Here is a 20,299-nt window from a genome sequence, read left to right on the forward strand (position 1 = left end):
AATAATTTAATTTCCTCTGAGTGAACATCAAATGTAGCACACATGTTCATCTAAATTGCTCAAAAAGAAAAAAAAAAGTTTCACATCACCCACATATCTGTGATCGTGTTCACTCGTAGATTCGAGGGGAACAGGGAGTAAAAGAATTAACATTATGGAAATAAAAATGGTAAATATTGTGAAATAAAATAACAACAAAATAAAGGCAATCTGTTTATAAACATACATTTTAGCTTTGTAAATGCACATTTTAGCGAGTGTGAATTAAAATCTGTTTCTGGATAACATTCAGTATGCAGTTGCTCCACTAAGTGTATTATAACATACTTTGATCCTCCTTGACAAGCTGTCCATAAGGTGGTAGCCACATTACAGCTCAGATTAGCCTCTCTCTGATGAGGTAGTAGATTCCTTCCTCAGTACTGCGCAATGTTCAAATTACCCTCAGTAGCAGTGAGAGGTGCCTGACATTTATACATGGTACCAGTCCACAGCGTGACTGAGCCACCTCCGCGCTGAACCTATCGGTTGGCATGCCCGAGATGTGTGTTGGTACCTGGTAGTCTCTACAATCTTCTGTGATGACAATTGTCAGGTGTCAGACAAATTCTGCATCTACTGGCAAAGAGATCCGAATGCTTTTGGTAGAAGTTTCATTCTAGATGATCCCTTACCAAACCTGTCAATGTACAGAGTTGATTTAAGGTCTACTGTTGTCAATAACATATGTCTAGAGATGAAACTGACTATACAGAGACAGTCATGTGGCATCTGGTTTGACACAGTTCTCTCAGTTGCCTTTGGAAAGTCATTAAGCAGCTCTCTTGCTTTCTCCTTGGATATACAGGGTGAGTCACTAACTATTGCCACCTGGAATAACTCTGGAAGAATGAGAGTAGCTGAAAAGTTTGTGAGACAAATGTTGCATGGGACAACGGGGGCCATGATATGGCATTAGTTTTTTGTTTCTAGGTGGGGTGCTTCAGAGATATGAAGGTCAACTTTGTTTCTTTAAATGGGACGCTATAGATTGGTACTTATTTTCTGATAGTGGCTATCGAGACGAATCCAATGATGTGTAACACTATGGCCTTTGAAGTTCAACAAAGGTCAAAAAGGTGGCATGAACATCGATTTACAGAATGTGTTTGAAGTGATGACCATTTGTATCAGTGCAGTGCTGCAATCTTATCATCATGGATTTGGTGGTATTCCTTATCACTTTGGCACTGATTGAAACACAAGCTCTGACAATTCTCTCTTGTATATTGTGCAAATAATAAATATTCACCGAATATGCGTATCCATCTAATGTACCATTGACATGTAAACACCATTCGACGGTTTCACAATAAAACACTAACAGAAACTGTAAGACTAGTAATGTCAAATCAAGCGAATGTTAATGATGTATTCCTTCGAAGAACAAATCGATATGCTTCTCATTTACAGAGAATGCCAACGAAATTCAGTGAGAGCTAGATATTTATACACCGAAAGATATCCTCCATGTACCCACCCTACATGTCATACACTTAAATGTGTGTATAATAAATTGAGAACAACTGGGTCTTTAACGCATGGGAAACATATCCGGCAAAGCAAAGTTACTAACAAGGAAATGGAAATTGGTACTCTTGCCACTGTGGCTCGAGATCCTTGTGTTAGTTCACATCAAATCACAAGGGAATCTGGCATGAGCCAGAGTAGTGTTGTTCGTGTTCTGCATAAATATGATCCTTACCATATCAGTCTCAACCAACAATTAACTGGTACGGATTGTATGGGTGACATTGAATTCTGCCAATGGGCTCAATTTCAGATTCAGAGTGATGACACATTTTTGAATTTGATTTTATTTAATGACAAGGCCTCATTCACGAACCGTGGAAATGTTAATTTGTATAACATGCATTATTGGGCAACTGAAAACCCATGTTGGCTGCAGCAAGTTGCACACCAAAAACTGTGGTCGCTGAATGTATGGTGTGGGATTCTAGAGGCCAGAATTACAGGCACCTATTTCATCAAAGGAAATCTTAATGGTAGGAAGTACACCACATTCGTGCAAGGAACATTAAGTCTGTTGTTGGAAGAAATACATTCAGGAACAAAGAACAGAATGTGGTATCGACACTATGGGTGTCCGACACATTTTTCGCTGATGGCTATAAATGAGTTGCAGAGAGAATTCCCAAATCATTGGATTGGACACGGAAGAAATGTGTCGTGGTAGCCTCGTTCGCCAAACTTGACGCCTCTGGATTTTTTCTTGTGGGGATTCGTAAAAGACATAGTTTATAAAGACATTCCAACTACACTGAAGATATGCGAGAGAGAATTGTCAGAGCATGTGCTTCGATAAGTGCCAAAGTGTTAAGGAATATCACTAAATCCATGATAAGAATATTGCAGCACTGCATTGATACCAATGTTCATCACTTACAACATCTTCTGTAAATGGACGTTCATGCCACCTTTGTGACCTTCGTTGACCTTCAAAGACCTTACTATTACACATCATTGGATTCGTCTTGATAGCCACTGTCAGAAAATAAGTACCAAACTATAGCATTCCATTTGAAAAAACAAAGTTGACCTTCATATCTCTGAAGTGACCCCACATAGCAACAAAAAACCAACGTCATATTATGGTCCCTGTTTTTCCCATGCAACTTTTGTCCCACAAACTTTTCGGCTTCTATCATACTTTTGGAGTTATTTAGGTGGCAATAGTTAGTGACTCACCCTGTATATGAGCCATAATGTATATGTTAGACACATTAGCTAGTACTGTTAACTGTCAATGACAACAACAAGGCATATCTCTCTCTCCTGTCTCGTGACAGATGTACAAATGACATTACTGTGATGTATGTTAGCAGGTGGGCATCTTCCCACTTAGACATCCTGCCTTGCCCTAAGATGATAAAGTGCACACAGTTTACTTTTGAAGTGACTCTTTGAGACATATCGACAAGCTAAATAGTGTACACAGACTAAATTATCATTCCATGTGCTCTATTAAATGGCACAGAGAATGTAGTTTTATGTTTAACACATCTACACAGTCATTGTCGTATGAGAGCTGAGAAAGAGGTTGTGTGTGTGTGTGTGGTGGTGGGGGGGGGGATTATAATAAACAGAAATTTTGTCCCACAAACATAATTTTGTTATTCTTGTGTTTAAAGTGAAATGGATATTTTATTTTTTGCCCCAATCTCAAAATACACACATCAAAAAAAGTTTTACATCACCTCGGTTCTGGAACCTGTATAGAAAATTGGAATAGATATCAACATAAACATCATTTCCACCTTTTTTTATTGCTCATGAAAACCACACATTGTGTGTTGTACCAACATACAGTGAGACCTTCAGAGGTGGTGGTCCAGATTGCTGTATACACCGGTACCTCTAATATGCAGTAGCACATCTTCTTGCAATGATGCATACCTGTATTCATCATGGCATATTGTCCACAAGTTCAGTAAGGCACTGTTGGTCCAGATTGTCCCAGTCCTCAATGGCGATTCAGAGTAGATCCCTCAGAGTGGTTGGTGGGTCACGTTGTCCAGAAACAGCCCTTTTCAATCTGTCCCAGGTATGTTCAATAGGGTTCATGTCTGGAGAAAATTCTGGCAACTGTTGTCGAGCGATGTTGTTATTCTGAACGAAGTCATTCACAAGATGACAAGGGGGCGTGAATTGTCGTCCATGAAGACGAATGCCTCGCCAATATGCTGCCGATATGGTTGCACTATTGGTGGGAGGATGGCATTCACGTATTGTACAGTCGTTACGGCCCCTTCCATGACCACCAGCGACGTACGTTGGCCCCACATAATGCCATCCCAAAACGTCACGGAACCTCCACATTGCAGCACTCGCTGGACAGTGTGTCTAAGGCGTTCAGCCTGACCGGTTGCCTCCAAACATGTCGCCGATGATTGTCTGATTGAAGGCATATGCGACACTCATGGGTGAAGAGAACGTGATACCAATCCTGAGAGGTCCATTCGGCATGTTGTTGGGCCCATCTGTACTGCACTGCATGGTGTTGTGGTTGCAAAGATGGGCCTCGCCATGGATGTCAGGAGTGAAGTTGCACACTGTTTGAGTCATAACATGACGTCTTGTGGCTGCATGAAAAGCTTTGTGCATCATGGTGGAATTACTGTCATGGTTCCTCTGAGCCATATTCCGTAGGCAGCGGTCATCCACTGCAGTAGTAGCCCTTGTGCGGCCTGTGCGTGGCGTGTCATCAACAGTTCCTGTCTCTCTGTATCTCCTCCATGTTCGAACAACATCGCTTTGGTTCACTCTTTGACTCCTGGACACTTCTCTTGTTGAGAGCCCTTCCTGGCATAAAGTAACAATGCAGATGTGATCGAATCAAGGTATTGGCCGTCTAGGCATGGTTGAACTACAGAAAACATGAGCTGTGTACCTCCGTCCTGGTTGGATGACTGGAATTGATCAGCTGCCGGACACCCTCCATCTAATAGGTGGTGTCCATGCATGGTTGTTTACATCTTTGGGCGTGTTTAGTGGCATCTCTGAACAGTCAAAGGGACTGTGTCTATGATACAATATCCCCATTCACCATCTGTCTTCAGGAGTTCTGGGAACCGGGGTGATGCAAAACTTTTTTTGATGTGTGTACCAGTTAACGATTGATGATACATTTTGGAAGTTAGTATCAGTTGATGCATTTGACTTATGTAGGCATTGGTTGTCTCATTCTTTCTCTACAAATAACACATTCTGAAAACTCTTGTGAAATGACAAGATAAACCATATGCTTCCATTCATTATTCTGTTATTTTAGTTACTTCTGATGTGATAGTAAATCTATAAAGATTTTAAAGAAAATTGAGAGATTGATTGTGCAGTAATTTAGCAGAGTTGAGAGTAGGTCAGTATTCATAACGTTCAATGATAGCATACGGAAAGTTGGTTTTAATCATTGGCAGAGTGGTTCATTGACAGGTTTATCACTCACAGTGTAAGAACAGTGGTCATAAAAAGCTCTTAACATACAGGGTCCAGAGGTGAGTGTTGTGCCTTTTCAATGATGATAGGTTTCAAATTTAACATGGCTTGGTGCCATGGGTGAGCTGTGGTCCATCTCAATCAGTTTCAAAGAAAACTATATGAAGGGAAGTGTGTGCAAAGAACATTTGGAATTGTGTAACTCATGAGAGGCCATTGCTCAGAGCGGTACATAAAGCTGCACTTCTTCAGTGGACCAAACACACACAAAAAATGGAAATGATCGTATGGTGTCAGTGGCCAGGAGTTCCCAGTCGGGAAGTTCTGCCGCCAAGTGCAGGTCTTATTGAGTGTGACGCAACATTGGGCGACCTTCGTGTTGAGAATGGGGATGAAATGATGATGACAGCACAACACCCAGTCACTGAGGGGAGAAAATCTTCCGCCCCAGTCGGGAATCGAACCCGGGCCCCCGTGTGTGGCAATCCAATGCACTGACCATTCAGCTAATGGGGCGGACAACACACACAAACTGGACATCAGCAGGATGGAGGTGAGTAGTGTGGTCTGTCGAGTTGCGATTTGACCTCTTTTATACAGTGCAAGGCATTGGGGGCAGTGACACCCTGATGAGGCAGTGTGTGGAGGCAAGAGGTAGTTCTGTGATGTTTTGGTGGTATTTTTTCGTACCATTACTTGGAATCCCCCATTCGGGTTACTGTGAACATGAGCTGGGATGTTGATTTCAACACTGTGAGTGACTAAATGTCACCCTTTCCTCATAGTCATGATGAGAATGCTGTGGACACTCCCCTCTTTCAACACAATAACAGCTGTGTTCACTGGGTTTCACGCATATGTGCTTGGTTTGATGAAGACTTGGGGCTTTACTGCATTTCAGTTGGTGTACTAAATCATCTGATGGTAATCCCATAGAAACTGTGTGGGAAGGTTTGGAATAATGGGTGAAATGACAGTCAGCCTCCCCACATTTTGGTAGCTATACAGGATTTAACCATAACTGAGTGGCTTCAGTTAGGTATGCCACACCTGAAGAAACTTACTGGTTCTCTTCCTTGCAAAACTGGAGTGATTGTGAAAGCTAGAAATGTTGTGCAGTATTAGCATTGTACTGTTTTGGGGGGTGACTAATTTTTTCCCCAGTATGCTAATGTAACATAAAGATGTGCCACATTCTCTTCATGACATCATTTTCATCATCTGCCAGTGCCATTATCAATTATGTAATTAAATCATTTTTAAGTATGCAGCACTTGACAAGAAAAAAGTGAGAGATCATCCATATAAGTGTTAAAAGGAATCCATGAAACTTCGGTTACACTATAAGTCAGTTAGCTCTAAAGGCCATAATTGAACTAAATACCTAAGAATTACAATAACGAACAACTTAAATTGGAAGAAAATACATAGGAAATGTTGTGGGGAAGACAAACCAAAGGCTGTGTTTTATTGGCAGAAAACTTAGAAGATGCAGCAGATCTAGTAAAGAGACTGCCTGCACTGCATTTGTCCATCCTCTTCTGAAGTACTGCTGCACGGCGTCGGATCGTTACATGGTTCGATTAATGGAGCACATTGAGAAAGTTCAAAGAAGGGCAGCAAATTTTGTAGTATCGAGAAATATGGGAGAGAGTCATGGACATGATACAGGATTGGGGTGGACATCATTAAAACAAAGGTCTTTTTCACAGTCACAGTAACTTCTCACGAAATTTCAATCACCAACTTTCTCCTCTGAATGTGAAAATGTTTTGTTGACACTGACCTACATAGGGAGAAATGATCATCATAATAAAATAAGGGAAATCAGAGCTTGCACGGAAAGGTATAGTTGTTGGTTTTTTCCATGCATTGTTTTAGAATGGAATAACAGTTAATAATAGAGATATTATTCCTCTACTGGCAATGATTCATCAGCATGAAATTGAAGGCCTCGGTGGTGTTCTTCTAGTTTTGGAAAAAGATTGAAGTTAGATGGGACCAAGTCAGAACTGTGTGGAGGACGATCGACCGACAGTGATCCCCCTAAGCATCGGATTACAGCAGATTTCACTGTGCTCGTGTGTGATTTGGCATTGTCATGCTAAAGAAGAGGTTGGACGAACTCTTCAAATTCAAAAATCGATTACAGCATTCAGTTTCTCACACACCGACATAGTTACATTACATACTGCCATGCTGTACACTACAATCCGGAGCCCTCTAGTGGCACACAGTTACATTACATACTTCCATGCTGTACACTACAATTCGGAGCCCTCTAGTGGCAGAGGGTTGCAAATATGTAGACACAAAGAATAAAAGTGTAGAATGGTAACAACATTAATTTTATTTAAAAAATCATTGCAGGCGTACTTTTCAGTAAGCCTTTGTACAGCATTGCTCCAAATATGTTATAAAGTTCCCTCCAGAATTATAATTCCAAACAGAATGGAAAAGAACAGCTTTTGTATAGTGGAGCAATTCCTGCCACATAACAAACTGATTTTTATTCAATAGCTCAGCACGTGCAGACAGTCCCAGTATTTGATGAACATCTTAATATGCAGGTCCTGGTCTGAATGCCTTGTAGAATTTTGTGTCCACTGTGACTGCTAAATATGCAGCAGTACTCGCGATGTAGCCCCTTTCCCCTCTCTTTGTATATATACTAATGCTGATCATCGTGGATCTTTGTTAGCACTGAGTGATAAGATTCATACATTGGACCCACTTTATGTTGGGGCTGCTGATATTCAAGTCTACAATCCAAACTTCTTGATTTAGCGCTGTTTGAGTTACCATTGTCTTCTTTCCCTAAGCTCCTTAAACAAGGCCACAGCTGAATCCTTTCCCCATCTGCTCCTCAACACCTCCCCTTTTTTCAGCAAGTTCATGTTGATGGTTAATTTAATTGTCCTCTTTGACTTGTTGACAGGTCTCTATGTGCATGTGCATGAATCAGTGATAATTCCAAGACAAAACATTATTAGTTATTTTGCTGTGCTAATGATTTGGTGAGAAATTTCTGAAAAATGTACTTCCCTGTATAACACCTTCGACATTTTCACATACTGACTGAATGTATGTTCCTATAATTTACACACAGTTTTTTTTTCTGTTCCTTGCTGAGAAAAGGTAATACTTTACTTTAATATGAAATCTTTTTGAGAGACTATTAAGCAGATTGTTATAAAAAGCAATTTGACACTTCTGTAGTTTGTGAATACTTGGAGCAATTACTGATTCAGATTTCGACTATTGTACTTCACTTGTTGAAGCATTTGTGTGTGATAAAGGATTCTTTCAATTACAGGCTCATCAAATTCACAGGATTCATTTCCAGCAGCTGGTTCAAGTGGAGCATCCATGGATGGATACAGTTACGGTTACCCACCAGGAAGCACACCTGATTACAGTTCTCCACCAATGCAAAGGCCTTCCTCCCAAACAAATGCCCCTTCGCCCCACCCGGGTAAGTCTTAAACCTTTATAAGATTTGATAGAAAATATTTTGATATTACAGTTAAGAGACTATTTCCCATATCTTCTGAGGAGTCCAGTTTGCACTGCTTTTGTACAATTTCCAGAGGCAAAAATCTGAAATTCTGATAAATTCGTAATGCACAATCTTCATTTTTTATAAACTCAGTATCAAAATACTATGTCACATGTAGATATCTGCTTCAGATTGCTGGATAAATATTTCTCCCCTGCTGAGGTAGACCAGCAAGTTCTGGCAGGAATTGTTGCTTTTATATTTGTTATTTTAGGTGTGTGACCACTCTTTGGTGCCATTGAAGGGGGAGAAAGCTAGGGTTATCATAATCTGAAAGTAAAGTGCTCCTCATGGGTAGGCATTTATTGATACTTTATTTTGTATTACATCTGTGCCTCATTTTGAGCTTAATTTGTAAAATATAGTATAATGTAAGAGATTGCTTTGCATTTTTGTGTTTATAATTTGCTTTGTTAGTAGCTATGGAGACCATGAGAAAACATACTTTTAAGTTTGATCTTCCTTCTCTGCTTTTATCTGTAAAACTCATAACTTGATTTTGACTGCAACCTGTTGGGGGAATTTGTGACAGCAGTTGCTTATTGTGCTAGGTGTGGGGGTGCCGACGCAAGGTGCGGGGGATAACATTAGCGTTTCCAACCCTTTTGACGACATGGCGACTGGGCAGAGGCCCAATCCTTACTGCCCTTCTGGAGGCCCCTCTCGTCCCCAAGGTAACCCTCCCTAGATGTTCTTGGTCGCATGCTTCAGTGTGAGTTTTCCTTTTGCTTTCTGTTTATTACTTTTTTCTCCATTTCACACGTCAGCATGAACTGACACTTTAATCTTCTAAGAAAACTAATTTCCTTGTTAATTTGCCTATATATGTTAGCTTGAGTGGCAAAAATTCATAAAGGGAATTGTGTTGTTTCCTAAAACATGGGAGGGAATGGGTGGCTAACTGTAGAATGGTTTCTGTGTGATTCTGTCCAGTGTTGTTGCTTGCTTGCTGGTTTACCTCTTTTTGTACTGTTTCTTCCCATAGATTTATTTCTTTGCACTTTTTTGAAAATTTTTTAATATGTTGAGCTGTTGTTGTTGTATTGAGTAATGATGTTTTAACTCGATGCATTTTGTATTTGTTTTTCTTCACTAATTTGTCTTTAAGTCTGTATACCCAGTCTGTATGAAGTAAAGTAATTGTTGCATTGATTGTTATTGAAATTCAGTAAGTTGCTCATCTCAGTAATTCTTTTAATTTGCAATATATAGAATATCCAAATTACACTGATTACAATTTACTACAAATATAGTACAGTTTTGGAATGGTACTCTGGTTAATATGAATTTTTGCAGGAATTCAGCAAGGCTATCAAGGCCAGTCCGGGTACTCTCAGTATCCGGATCAGTATCCCCATAGTCGTGGACAACCAACGAATATGGGGCAGGAATTCAATCAGCAGTACTCTCCCAGCAGCTCATATCCACCTGCTCGGCCTATGTATCCTCCCTACGCTTCTGAGGCTGAAAGGTGGGCTTCGAGTTCCTCAGTATATAAACCCATGTGCATGTATTTTATCATGGAGTGATCTGATATTGACTTCTTGTAATATGTTGTCAGGATATGTATTGTTCTGTATTGTTCACTGACATGCATTTGTGACTAATTTTTGCTTCAGAAGAATAGAAAAGAGAAGTACCACAGATCTCTGAAAGGTAAACATCCCTTAGTTGGAAACAACGAAGTATATGAGAGGACAGTGTAGTGAGGCAGCAGTCGTGAAACAATACTGAGGGGGGGGGGGGGGTTAGAATGGTAATAAAATTGCCTCATATTTGGAGGAGAGAAAGGTCAGATATTTTTGTTTGTGTTTATTTATTACTCTGGAGAACAGCCAGAGTGGTTCTTCCTGGAAAATGTTTATGTTTGGAGAAAGAAACTGCAGGTAATGTGTAATATTAATGAATGAATCTTGTGCAAGCTCCTGTGCAGTGGTGTAGTCATTCTCACCAGAGGATTACAAGTGTACTATTTGTGCTCTGTTCCTCTGCCATTTTCGCAGGGGAATGAAAAATGTGAACTCCACCACAACACATTTAAGCTGTGGTAAGTGGCTTACATAGAATTACCAACAAATGGAATATTGTCTGCACTGTTTGGTCTATGCTGAGGTAAAGTTGATGTTAAAATATTTCACATAATCAAAATTTGAATTGTTGCTGTAAGATGCTGCTTATATTTTACCATCTACTGTTTCTTCCCATAGATTTATTTCTTTGCACTTTTTTGAAATTTTTTTAGTATGTTGAGCTGTTGTTGTTGTATTGAGTAATGATGTTTTAACTCCATGCATTTTGCATTTGTTTTTCTTCACTAATTTGTATTTAAGTCTGTATACCCAGTCTGTGTGAAGTAAAGTAATTGTTGCATTGTTTTTTCTCCACTACAAATTTTTGCTTACAACATTCAAACTGTAATGTAACAACTGTAATATGAAGAGCAATCAAAGGAGCTGTCTCTGTTTACTGCTCTACAGTATTGTTTGATGTTCTTTTATTTCTGTATGGTGGAAGGGGGGGGGGGGGGGGGGAGAGGGAGAGAACTAGTGTGCAGATGGCATAAATGAATTTTGCATGAGAGTTCAGACTGACTGACATGAACCATGTAACAAAGGTTAAAAAAAGTATTTTATTTATGGTGCCGCAACATGAATTTTCTATTGACTCCCACTAGAAATAAAAATGTGACAAGCATTACATTGCAGACGTGGATTGAAAATACCACCACCACCACCACCAGGACCAGGACCATTCCTCTCCACAAGATAAGTTATGACTACATATTCTGGGATACAACAGTTGTGGCAGTCGCCAGGAGAATGTCAGTTCCCCCAACCCTTGTACTTTCTTCTTCTGTAATTGCCAATGCCAATTAGAATTCAGTCCATGGAAGTAAATGCATACAGTTAACACAGTGTCAATTATGACATGGCTGTCATTCAGGCAGCACCATAAAAAGCAACAGTTACTCAGGTGATACCTATCACTGACATGTATTATTTAGTAATACTATGCTTGATTCATGCAGTTGCTGTTAGTATGGCTTTCAAACTGTGTTGTGACTTTGAGTCACTTATGTAGTCACTGGATTAAATAATTGGCAAGGAGAATGTAGATTCCTCTTGAGTACTTCCTTGCTCATGTTTGTTAGCTAATGCTACTAAATTCCAGTACGCACAGAGGAAAATGAAAGGATCACATACGAGGTATTTAAGAATTTCATGCAATTTTAAAGAGAGTCCCAGAGGAGAAGAAATCGTGACCAGACAGCAGATTGCCACAGCAAAAGCATGTGCCTTTTCACCTTAGATACTAAATAGAATATGTGCAGAAGTATACTGAATGGAAACGTATGATTGATATGGAACTTTGTCTCAGAATAAGGATATTATCAGGTACTGCCAGAAGTGAAGCTTTGAGGGCCGATCGTGATTCATGTTCAAGTAGTTCAGTTGCTAGAACACTTGGCCACAAAAGGTGACGGTTCAAGTCCTGGTTTAGTGTATGGCTCTAAACTGCCAAGAAGTTTCAAGTATATTAAGGAAAGAAGACTTGTGTTCATAATTTGCACAATTTCTAGAAAAAAACGTTTTTCATCTCACTTTTTTAGAATTGTGTGATTGTTGTCCATATCCTATAAGCCACAAGTGGCATATGTCTTAATGTCTTAAATGCATGAAATGATTTCACAGGGGGCCTTCATTTGATAGACAGAATTGTAAAATTTTTGGGATTAAAATACATAAAGTGTGGTGATAAGGCTTACAATCCAAAGAAGAATCCAATGTTGGATCAAAAATTTTGTGTGTGTTGAAGACCTGACGTAACGACAGTCACATTTGGCAAGATTTGAAAGACAGTAGTAGTTTACAAGTGTTCGCCATGAAAGGAAACAGACATTTTTGCAGTCTTTGTTATTTCAGTTGCACTTAGACAATAAATGTATATTGTTATTTGTATTTATTATTGAAGTGTGATTGAAATAGATGAGACTTTGAACAAATTGTCAATAAGTGCTTTGCGAGATACAACTAACTGAAGAAATGTGCAAAATTAATACTCCTTTCCAACAAATTCAATCTTTATCATGAGGAGGTGAGTGCAAGAAGAGGTTACATCCAGAAATTACACATGCGGAATGAATTTAAAATGTGCAGAGTTTGCTCCAGGAAGTGATTGATCTTGTAACTGTGGGAGATGTGTTCAAGTGAAAGGCTTACACCACACTGAAAATTTGCACAGTCAGAAGAAAGTTCTGTAGACAGTGTTACCACTGATCTGAATGATTTCTCTGATACTGAATTTTAAGATATGTTCTAAAGTTAATCAAAACATGGTAATTGCTGTTATATTATTTATTCCCTTTCTTGCTACAAAGCTGTAAAACCTTATCTCTTGCATCTTTGCTGTCCAGAAATTTTCAGAGAAATACATTTTATCTGTTGACATGTAATGTATACAGAAATTAGAGGACTTCTATCCTTTGTTGGTATGTCATCTCATTGCAAATGGATAATTGTGTACTGTAATCCCACATAGTTAATGTTAAACTCTTGCCTTTGTTTTTGCCTCTGAGCAGTAATCTTGATAGGTGTATCTCAGAACAGGGAGCCACTGTAAAGTACAGGGTAATTACCATTTGAATTCCATTTTCGAAATGCTGTAAATTTAAAAAAAAAAAAAAAAAAAACCATTGCTCAGAATGACATCTTATATCAATAGAACATTATTGAAGACGGGGGAAACGTTATTTTTTTTTTTTTTTGGGGGGGGGGGGGGGGGATGAAAATTTTACCACTAGGCAGCACCTTAAGCGTCATAATGTAAGTGATTTTGGCTACTAACAAAAGATGAATCGCAATATGACAGCCATGATGTTAGTTGCATATGAAACCAACCATACTATGTAATGATGGCAGAAGTTTGGCATTCAATAGTTGTGGTACTTTAAGTTAGCAAAGCCCATCCACTGCGACATGGTTGTACTAAGTCGGATGGGAAAAATTGGTTTTTAACTGTCCAGAGACCAGAAACTGCATAAAAAGCAACAATGACATCTGGTTTTAGTTTTCACAAGGCCAAGAAATGGCATAAAAAGCATGTCATAGGACTGGCGCAAGATGTGTTCAATTTGCTGTCCACCGTTTCCTGCCACAAGTTGAAATCTAAAAATGGCATGTTGCACAACAGATTGGAGTGTCTCATGGTTCACGTTCAGAATGTGGTGCTCAATGTGTGCATTCATATCAGCTGTGTTTGTTATCAGAGCACTAAACACTATCTTTCAGGTTACCCCACAGACAGAAGTCACATAGATAAAGATCAAATTATCTGAACATCCAGGCTGTAGGGAAATGACAGCTGATAATTTTAGCATTTCCAAAGTGCCTCTGCAGCATCTTCATCACTGACTGTGCAATATGCAGAGGAGCACCACCTTGCATTCAGTGTTTAACTGTGATGGCACAGGTAACAGGCCCTGCAGGACCCATCTCCTCAGAAAATATGGTCTTTATATTATCAACCTGCACCATGCAGTTACTGTTGCAGATTGAAGCAGTAACGGTTGATGTGTGAGCAGATTTCCCGTCGACCATATTCTGCAATTCTGTGTATTTTCATGTCCCTGTAGTTGGAAATGGGTTTTGTCTGTGTGCAGAATGTTCTATGGCCATTCATTGTCCACTTTCATGCAAGTAAGAACACTAGAGAAATTTTTTTGTTATTGGTAAGTCAGCATGAAGCAACTCCTGAAGATTGGTAAAATTGTGGATAGCAATGCAGGATGTTTTATAAAAATTTATTCACCATGCTCACATTCATGTCCAAAGTTTGGGCAATTCCCCATGCACTGCATGTTTACACACCACCTTGTGACCTCTCCTGCAATGCTGTGGTCACTTCAACTAATGTTTGATCAGTTGTTTTTCTCCCTGTGCCACACTTTACTACAGAAGAACCTGTCTTTTTGAATTTTATAATAATTTTCTCCAGAACCTTGGCAAAAATTGGACCAATGCCTATTTTTGTACCCTTCAGCACCTGGAACTTTCTGCAAAGCAGCTGACACACCAAGCGAGATGGCACAATGGCTAGCACACTGGACTCTCATTTGGGAGGACAATGGTTAAATCCCGCATCTGGCCATCCAGATTTAGGTTTTCTGTGATTTCTCCAAATCGCTCCAGGCAAATGCCGGGATGTTTCCTTTGAAAGGACATGGCCGACTTCCTTCCCCATCCTTCCCTAATCCAATGAGACCGATGACCTCGCTGTCTGGTCTCCTCCCCCAAACAACCCAACTCAGCCCAACTGGCACACATCACTGTTCTTGTAGAAGAGCTTTACCAGTATCATGCAATACTGCTTTGAGACATGCATGCCGAGCATCTCAGGTTCAAAATTAGGAACAGCTGTTACCTGTGTCTTTTATTTTGCTTATTCTGCCACTTTCAGTCCCATCTAGTCATAATTTTTTATTCATAACATTTTCCCCTTGTTCAATAATAATCTGTACAAATTTGGTTAGGTTTTTACTGAGTTTTGAAACTGGTACTTCAATCATAATCACCCTGCATATACTCTTTGAGGCTTCTGAATTAATACATACATTTATAGCAAACTAGGAAAACAGTCAGTGCCATTTTGATGATGATTTGTGAAAATGCTGAAATTGTCTGTATGTATGGGAAAATCCAAACCTAATGACAACTCTACAATCAGTTGCATGAAACCAAGTTGCATTCTGAAGGGTACTTTCATTTATATGCTTCAGTTGTTAAAGATGGCAATGTGAATCCCAGTGAATTGAGCAAAATGGTCACACTCCTGGCCACATTTATAGGTAGTCCACAGCACATGCATGGGTACGCACAAGATGCAATAACACATGTTTGTGCATAGGCCCACACAGAACTTTTTAAATCACATGCACATGAAATCCTACACAAGATAAAATAAAAGAACTTTTGTTAACTAGTCAATTGTCATTGGATCATCATTATATTTCTCCAAGGCTTTAAACAAAAATTGAAATCTTCAGTGGATTTCATTTCCAAGCATCACGGTTTTGAAGAGAAATGCTGTTGGTTGTTTTCCATTTAATGGAAAAATATAATTGTCACATGTAAACATTTTGCCTTAGTTGACAGAAAAGATCTCTCAATGTCAGGTTGATAGTGTCATCTCTGCAGAAACAGCAGGTATCACCAGTGATCAGGACTTCTTTGAAGTTGTCACCAAAATGTTATTTATGGTCCATGTGGCTTATTCAACAACCATTCTCCATGCACATCTAATGGGAAATGAATGAGATGATACCTAGGAGCATTACTTGCTGAGACTGACTACCAGTGGCACTGAAGGATATCCACTGTAACACGACACTCCACTGAAGATGGCTGCAAATCCATCACTTAAAAAGTATGAAACAATGATGCTGAACTCTGTAATTGTTGGGCTTTTCTGTACTCGCCATTACTCTCAAAAACATACAAAGCACTCGTCAGTGTCGAGTATTGCAATTCAGGGAAACTGATAAAGTACATTTGCAAATATCTCAATGGAGGAAATGATATGGCAATTTTTGGAGCAGTAAATGCAACAGCACCTATAAATGGAACCGACCACTATCAACTGGAATGGTACATTAGTAGGAATGAAATAGTATGGTGCATTTTATCATTTCCAATCCATGAACAATGTCAAATAGTTACTCATTTGACAGTGCACCTTGAAAATTGACAGTGTGTGTACTTCACAATGGAAAATGCATGTGCAAGAGCATTGTCATGTTTGCCAACAATGTTAACTGTGTTTTTTTTTCAATGTGTGAGGATGTTACATGCATAAGACAGTAATCTGAAGTGCCAACATGTTATTCACAGAATGCATGAGAAAACAAGTTTAAACAATACAAACAGTGCAAAGCAGTTTCAAGACATCCCAATTTAGGTTTGATTGACATCTTAGGCCATCAGTACACCATTCACCAGACAATGCAGCATGCTGTTACTTGCAATTACTGTCAATTAGTCTACATGGCCCGACAACCTTCCAAAAACTGGGAATAGTAATTGGTCACGTATGTGTGTGTTTCAAGTGTGCAATGCTTGCCAGGAACTAAATTTTGGAAAATCCACCAGTTATCCCATGTAAAACAGCCATTGATGACATTAACTCATGTCTCAAATCATCAGTTTTATTACAACATTTACAGACATTGATTTCTGAAGACCAATTAACATGTGCAATTACGACATGAAGCATCTGCTGGACATTTGCAAAACAGTTGTTGGATACTAGAATGTTTAAATAGCAATTGATGAATTTGCACAACTTTATGCATTGTCAACAAACTTCTATAAAATCACAGCAGCTACAGATGAACTGATTCACTAAGTTCTACCAAATATCACACAGAATCACAAAAATCACTAGTTGCTCATGCAAGTGCTACATTAACAGACAATACCAATGATGTCAGTGCCGTCAATTCCTGCATCTAAAATGAAACACCTGGTAGAGTGACAACATATGAGTCCATTGATACCGTAATGAATCAAGAAAAAGCTCTTAATTATTCAACTCAATTTGCCAGGCATTCCACGACACATTTCAACATTGAAAAGTGGCATGCCTATCATTCTTCTGTGGAACATAAATCCATCACTACTTTGCAACAGCACCAGGGTTGCAGTGAAAAAGATGTTGAACAATATCATCAAAGCTTCAGTTTGAAGTGGAAAATTTACAGGAGAAGATGCACTGTTGTCACACATCCCAATGATTCTCTAATGGACATGCCATTCAAACTGAAATGTTTGTAGTTTGTGTTGTGACTTGCATTTTCTGTGACCATCAACAAAATACAGGGAAAATTGCTATGAGTGTATGGACTAAATTTGGGAAATTCGTGCTTCTTATGCATACAGCTGTATGTGACATGCCCACACTTTTGGAAACCTTGTGATTTATTTGTTCATACATCAGACGCAAAAGGCAGAGATCCAGCACACAGTTCTAAGGATCAGTGCATAGTCTGTTGCAGAGTGAAAATTCATTCTGAAAGTAACTGGCTTGTTTTATATAATATTCCATTTGTTTTGTGGTGAAAAATTGTCATGGATTTGGTACTCACTTTTTTTGCCTGTATTCATTTGATTGACCTGAGGGCTTTAAATAAGAAAATTCATTATTAGTTGCTTTGCTTTAGGGTATTTTGAGTCTGTAACTTACCAAGTTCAGATAGCAGAAATAATTTCAGTGGGACAGTTATTCTGTGTATAGTTATTTAGTTTTGTTCTGCACTTAAGTACTTGTTTATGTGTATGCTACAGTTGCTGATCAACCCTGTGTTCACTATGTTGTTTGTGACACCTTTTAGTTACAGATTATCATGCCTGCAACCTTTGACCTTGCTCAAAGAACTTCTTGCAATTTCTGCCATCTCTCTCATGTGTCTGTTAACAAACATTTTAAATCATTTTGTGGATGTTATATTTATGATGTAATAATTAATGGCTCTGGACCTTAAAATTCTTTTTATTGGAACTTAAAGCCTTACAGTGGAACATTTGCTGTGGGCACTTTAACATTCAAATTCTGAGCTGTTCACTTGGACACTTGCTTGCAACTTAAGGAGATAGTTAAGGACAATACATTGTGACAAATAGATCATTATTAACACTTTCAAGATTGGTCTCTCAGGTCTATCTCAGACTATCCACACTATCATTTTTAGAAGGTTTCTGAAAACTTGCTTCTTTGGAACAATAAAATAAATACGTTGAATTATTCCATAAAAATCTAGACATTTGTTTATTGAAATATATGTAAAGATTTATTGTATTCTATCTTATCAAATGAAAACATGGATTATCTGTATTAAAATACCATGTTTATGTCATCTGAAAAAAGAAACGCATCATACACATTACATGTATTTTGTCTGTGTGTGATACATTTTGAAACAGTTTAGCATCTAGAGAGCTCCACAACTCAGACAACATACCACAAGAAAGTGTCTCTCCATGGGATTTACACCTCTGTAGACTGATTACTTTGTTACACTCTATAAAATCAATGTTTGGATTCACCTTCTTTTGGGATAAAACTGACTGCTAGTTCCAGAAGAAAATTTGCTAATTTGTATTTTTTCCTTTCAACATTGATTCCTGGTTTCCTAATACCGGATAAAAAGTACTAGCAGCACTGATCATAAAAAGGTGAAAGAATAATTTTTCCCAACATTTCAGCTGTTTTCTTTTGAATGGCTAATGTGCTGTCATCTGGTCTGATCTGTCAACACCTTTCTTGTAAATATTATAGTGTAGCAAACTGTTGAATCTGCTGGAAGTAGTACAACTACTCAAGTGAACGCTGTGTGACAGGTCAGCAGCTTTAATGTATCTCCTTTATTAGTCCCGTTTTACATACAACAGGCGTTTCCTTCTGCTTGGAATTATTTCAGCTCTTTTTCGGTTTTTGTTTGATAGTGCTTTGCGGAAACTTGCTGTTTACCGTACAAGTAACAACTGGTGTTACATCTTTATTTGTACAGAAACATTGAAGCTGCTGGCACAATATAAAAGCAAGAACATACAGAGTGAATATGAATGTGTAAAGTTTCACCTGCAAGTAATATTTCAACATAGTAGCATACTGATTATGTGCTTGCTTTCTGACTGACTCATAGCAGCAGACCCAGTTATTATCTGTGTATATTAGTTACTGAATATGTAAATGAGCCATTTATTGGTAAATGAATGTAAGTGTATGGTATGTACTTATGTGGGGGATGGCTGGATGTAATTTATACGTTACTGCTGGCATACCAATTTTCACTTTGTTTATGCAGCTTTATTTTTATCACATGGATGGCTGATACATTTCTGTACAGATGCAATTTGGAGTTTATATTCATTTTTGTAACTTGACTTGTACACTCTTACAGCTGATGATATCTGTATCTTATCACATGATAATTAAAACACAAAACAGTGTCAAGGTTTTTCTCCTTTTTATGTCAGTCTCTTGGCTTCCTTAATAATGGCCATCTAGAGGCTGACATCAGCCTTTTGTGAAAGGCCCTCAGGGGCTCAGGATTCGTTTCCTGGGTACAGGCTTGGTGACCCTAAGGTTCCTGAGCTGGGGACTGGTAAGTGTCACCAGTCGCCTGTCACCAAAAGCTCTGGGCATGCTGCAGCAACCACTGTGCAGCATGATGGTGGAATGTTGTGTGTCATGGGCTTTACCACCCAGATCACATGGATGGTACAAACTGCAGTTAGAAACCCCTCAGTCTCAAGGTGTGCTGTGCGCTGATGAGGTGGAACAGTCATTTGCGGGCAACTTCTGAAGAACCTGGTGTGCCTCTGTTGTATAAGGCTTACTTTGTTATGTGGGGCTCTGTCTAGGTGAACTTTTATTCCCATAGCTGTTCATGGGACCAAAATGGATCCTTCGAAATTTTCCCTTCCTCCTCTCAGTGGAAAAGGTAGACTGCTGGAAGTTACCCAATCTAACAAACGGGCTCATGTAGCCAGTCCTTCTGATTCATTCTAAAAGTATTGTCTTGAGTAGTAGAACACGTGCTGATTATCAGAAAGTGGTTTTAATAGTGAGAAGAAAAGAGTGTAGTTTTGAGAAGGTTTCCCCATCCTATATCCCAAAGGGTTTTGAGGGAACCTGTGGCTCTTTAAAAACAGTAAAGTGCTTGTGCAATGCGACATTGTTAGTGTAAAC

General features: G+C 38.9%; 1 protein-coding gene across 1 annotated transcript in view; it reads left to right on the forward strand.

The window, feature by feature from the left end:
* Positions 1–20,299, forward strand: part of LOC126470864 (trithorax group protein osa-like) — an 80,818-nt gene that overhangs the window by 32,753 nt on the left and 27,766 nt on the right. The window contains 3 exon segments of the mRNA XM_050098880.1: positions 8,312–8,470; positions 9,106–9,228; positions 9,851–10,025. Of these exon segments, the coding sequence (XP_049954837.1) occupies positions 8,312–8,470; positions 9,106–9,228; positions 9,851–10,025 (457 nt within the window).

The sequence above is a fragment of the Schistocerca serialis genome, chromosome 3, assembly GCF_023864345.2.
Source record: "Schistocerca serialis cubense isolate TAMUIC-IGC-003099 chromosome 3, iqSchSeri2.2, whole genome shotgun sequence".
NCBI lineage: Eukaryota > Metazoa > Arthropoda > Insecta > Orthoptera > Acrididae > Schistocerca > Schistocerca serialis.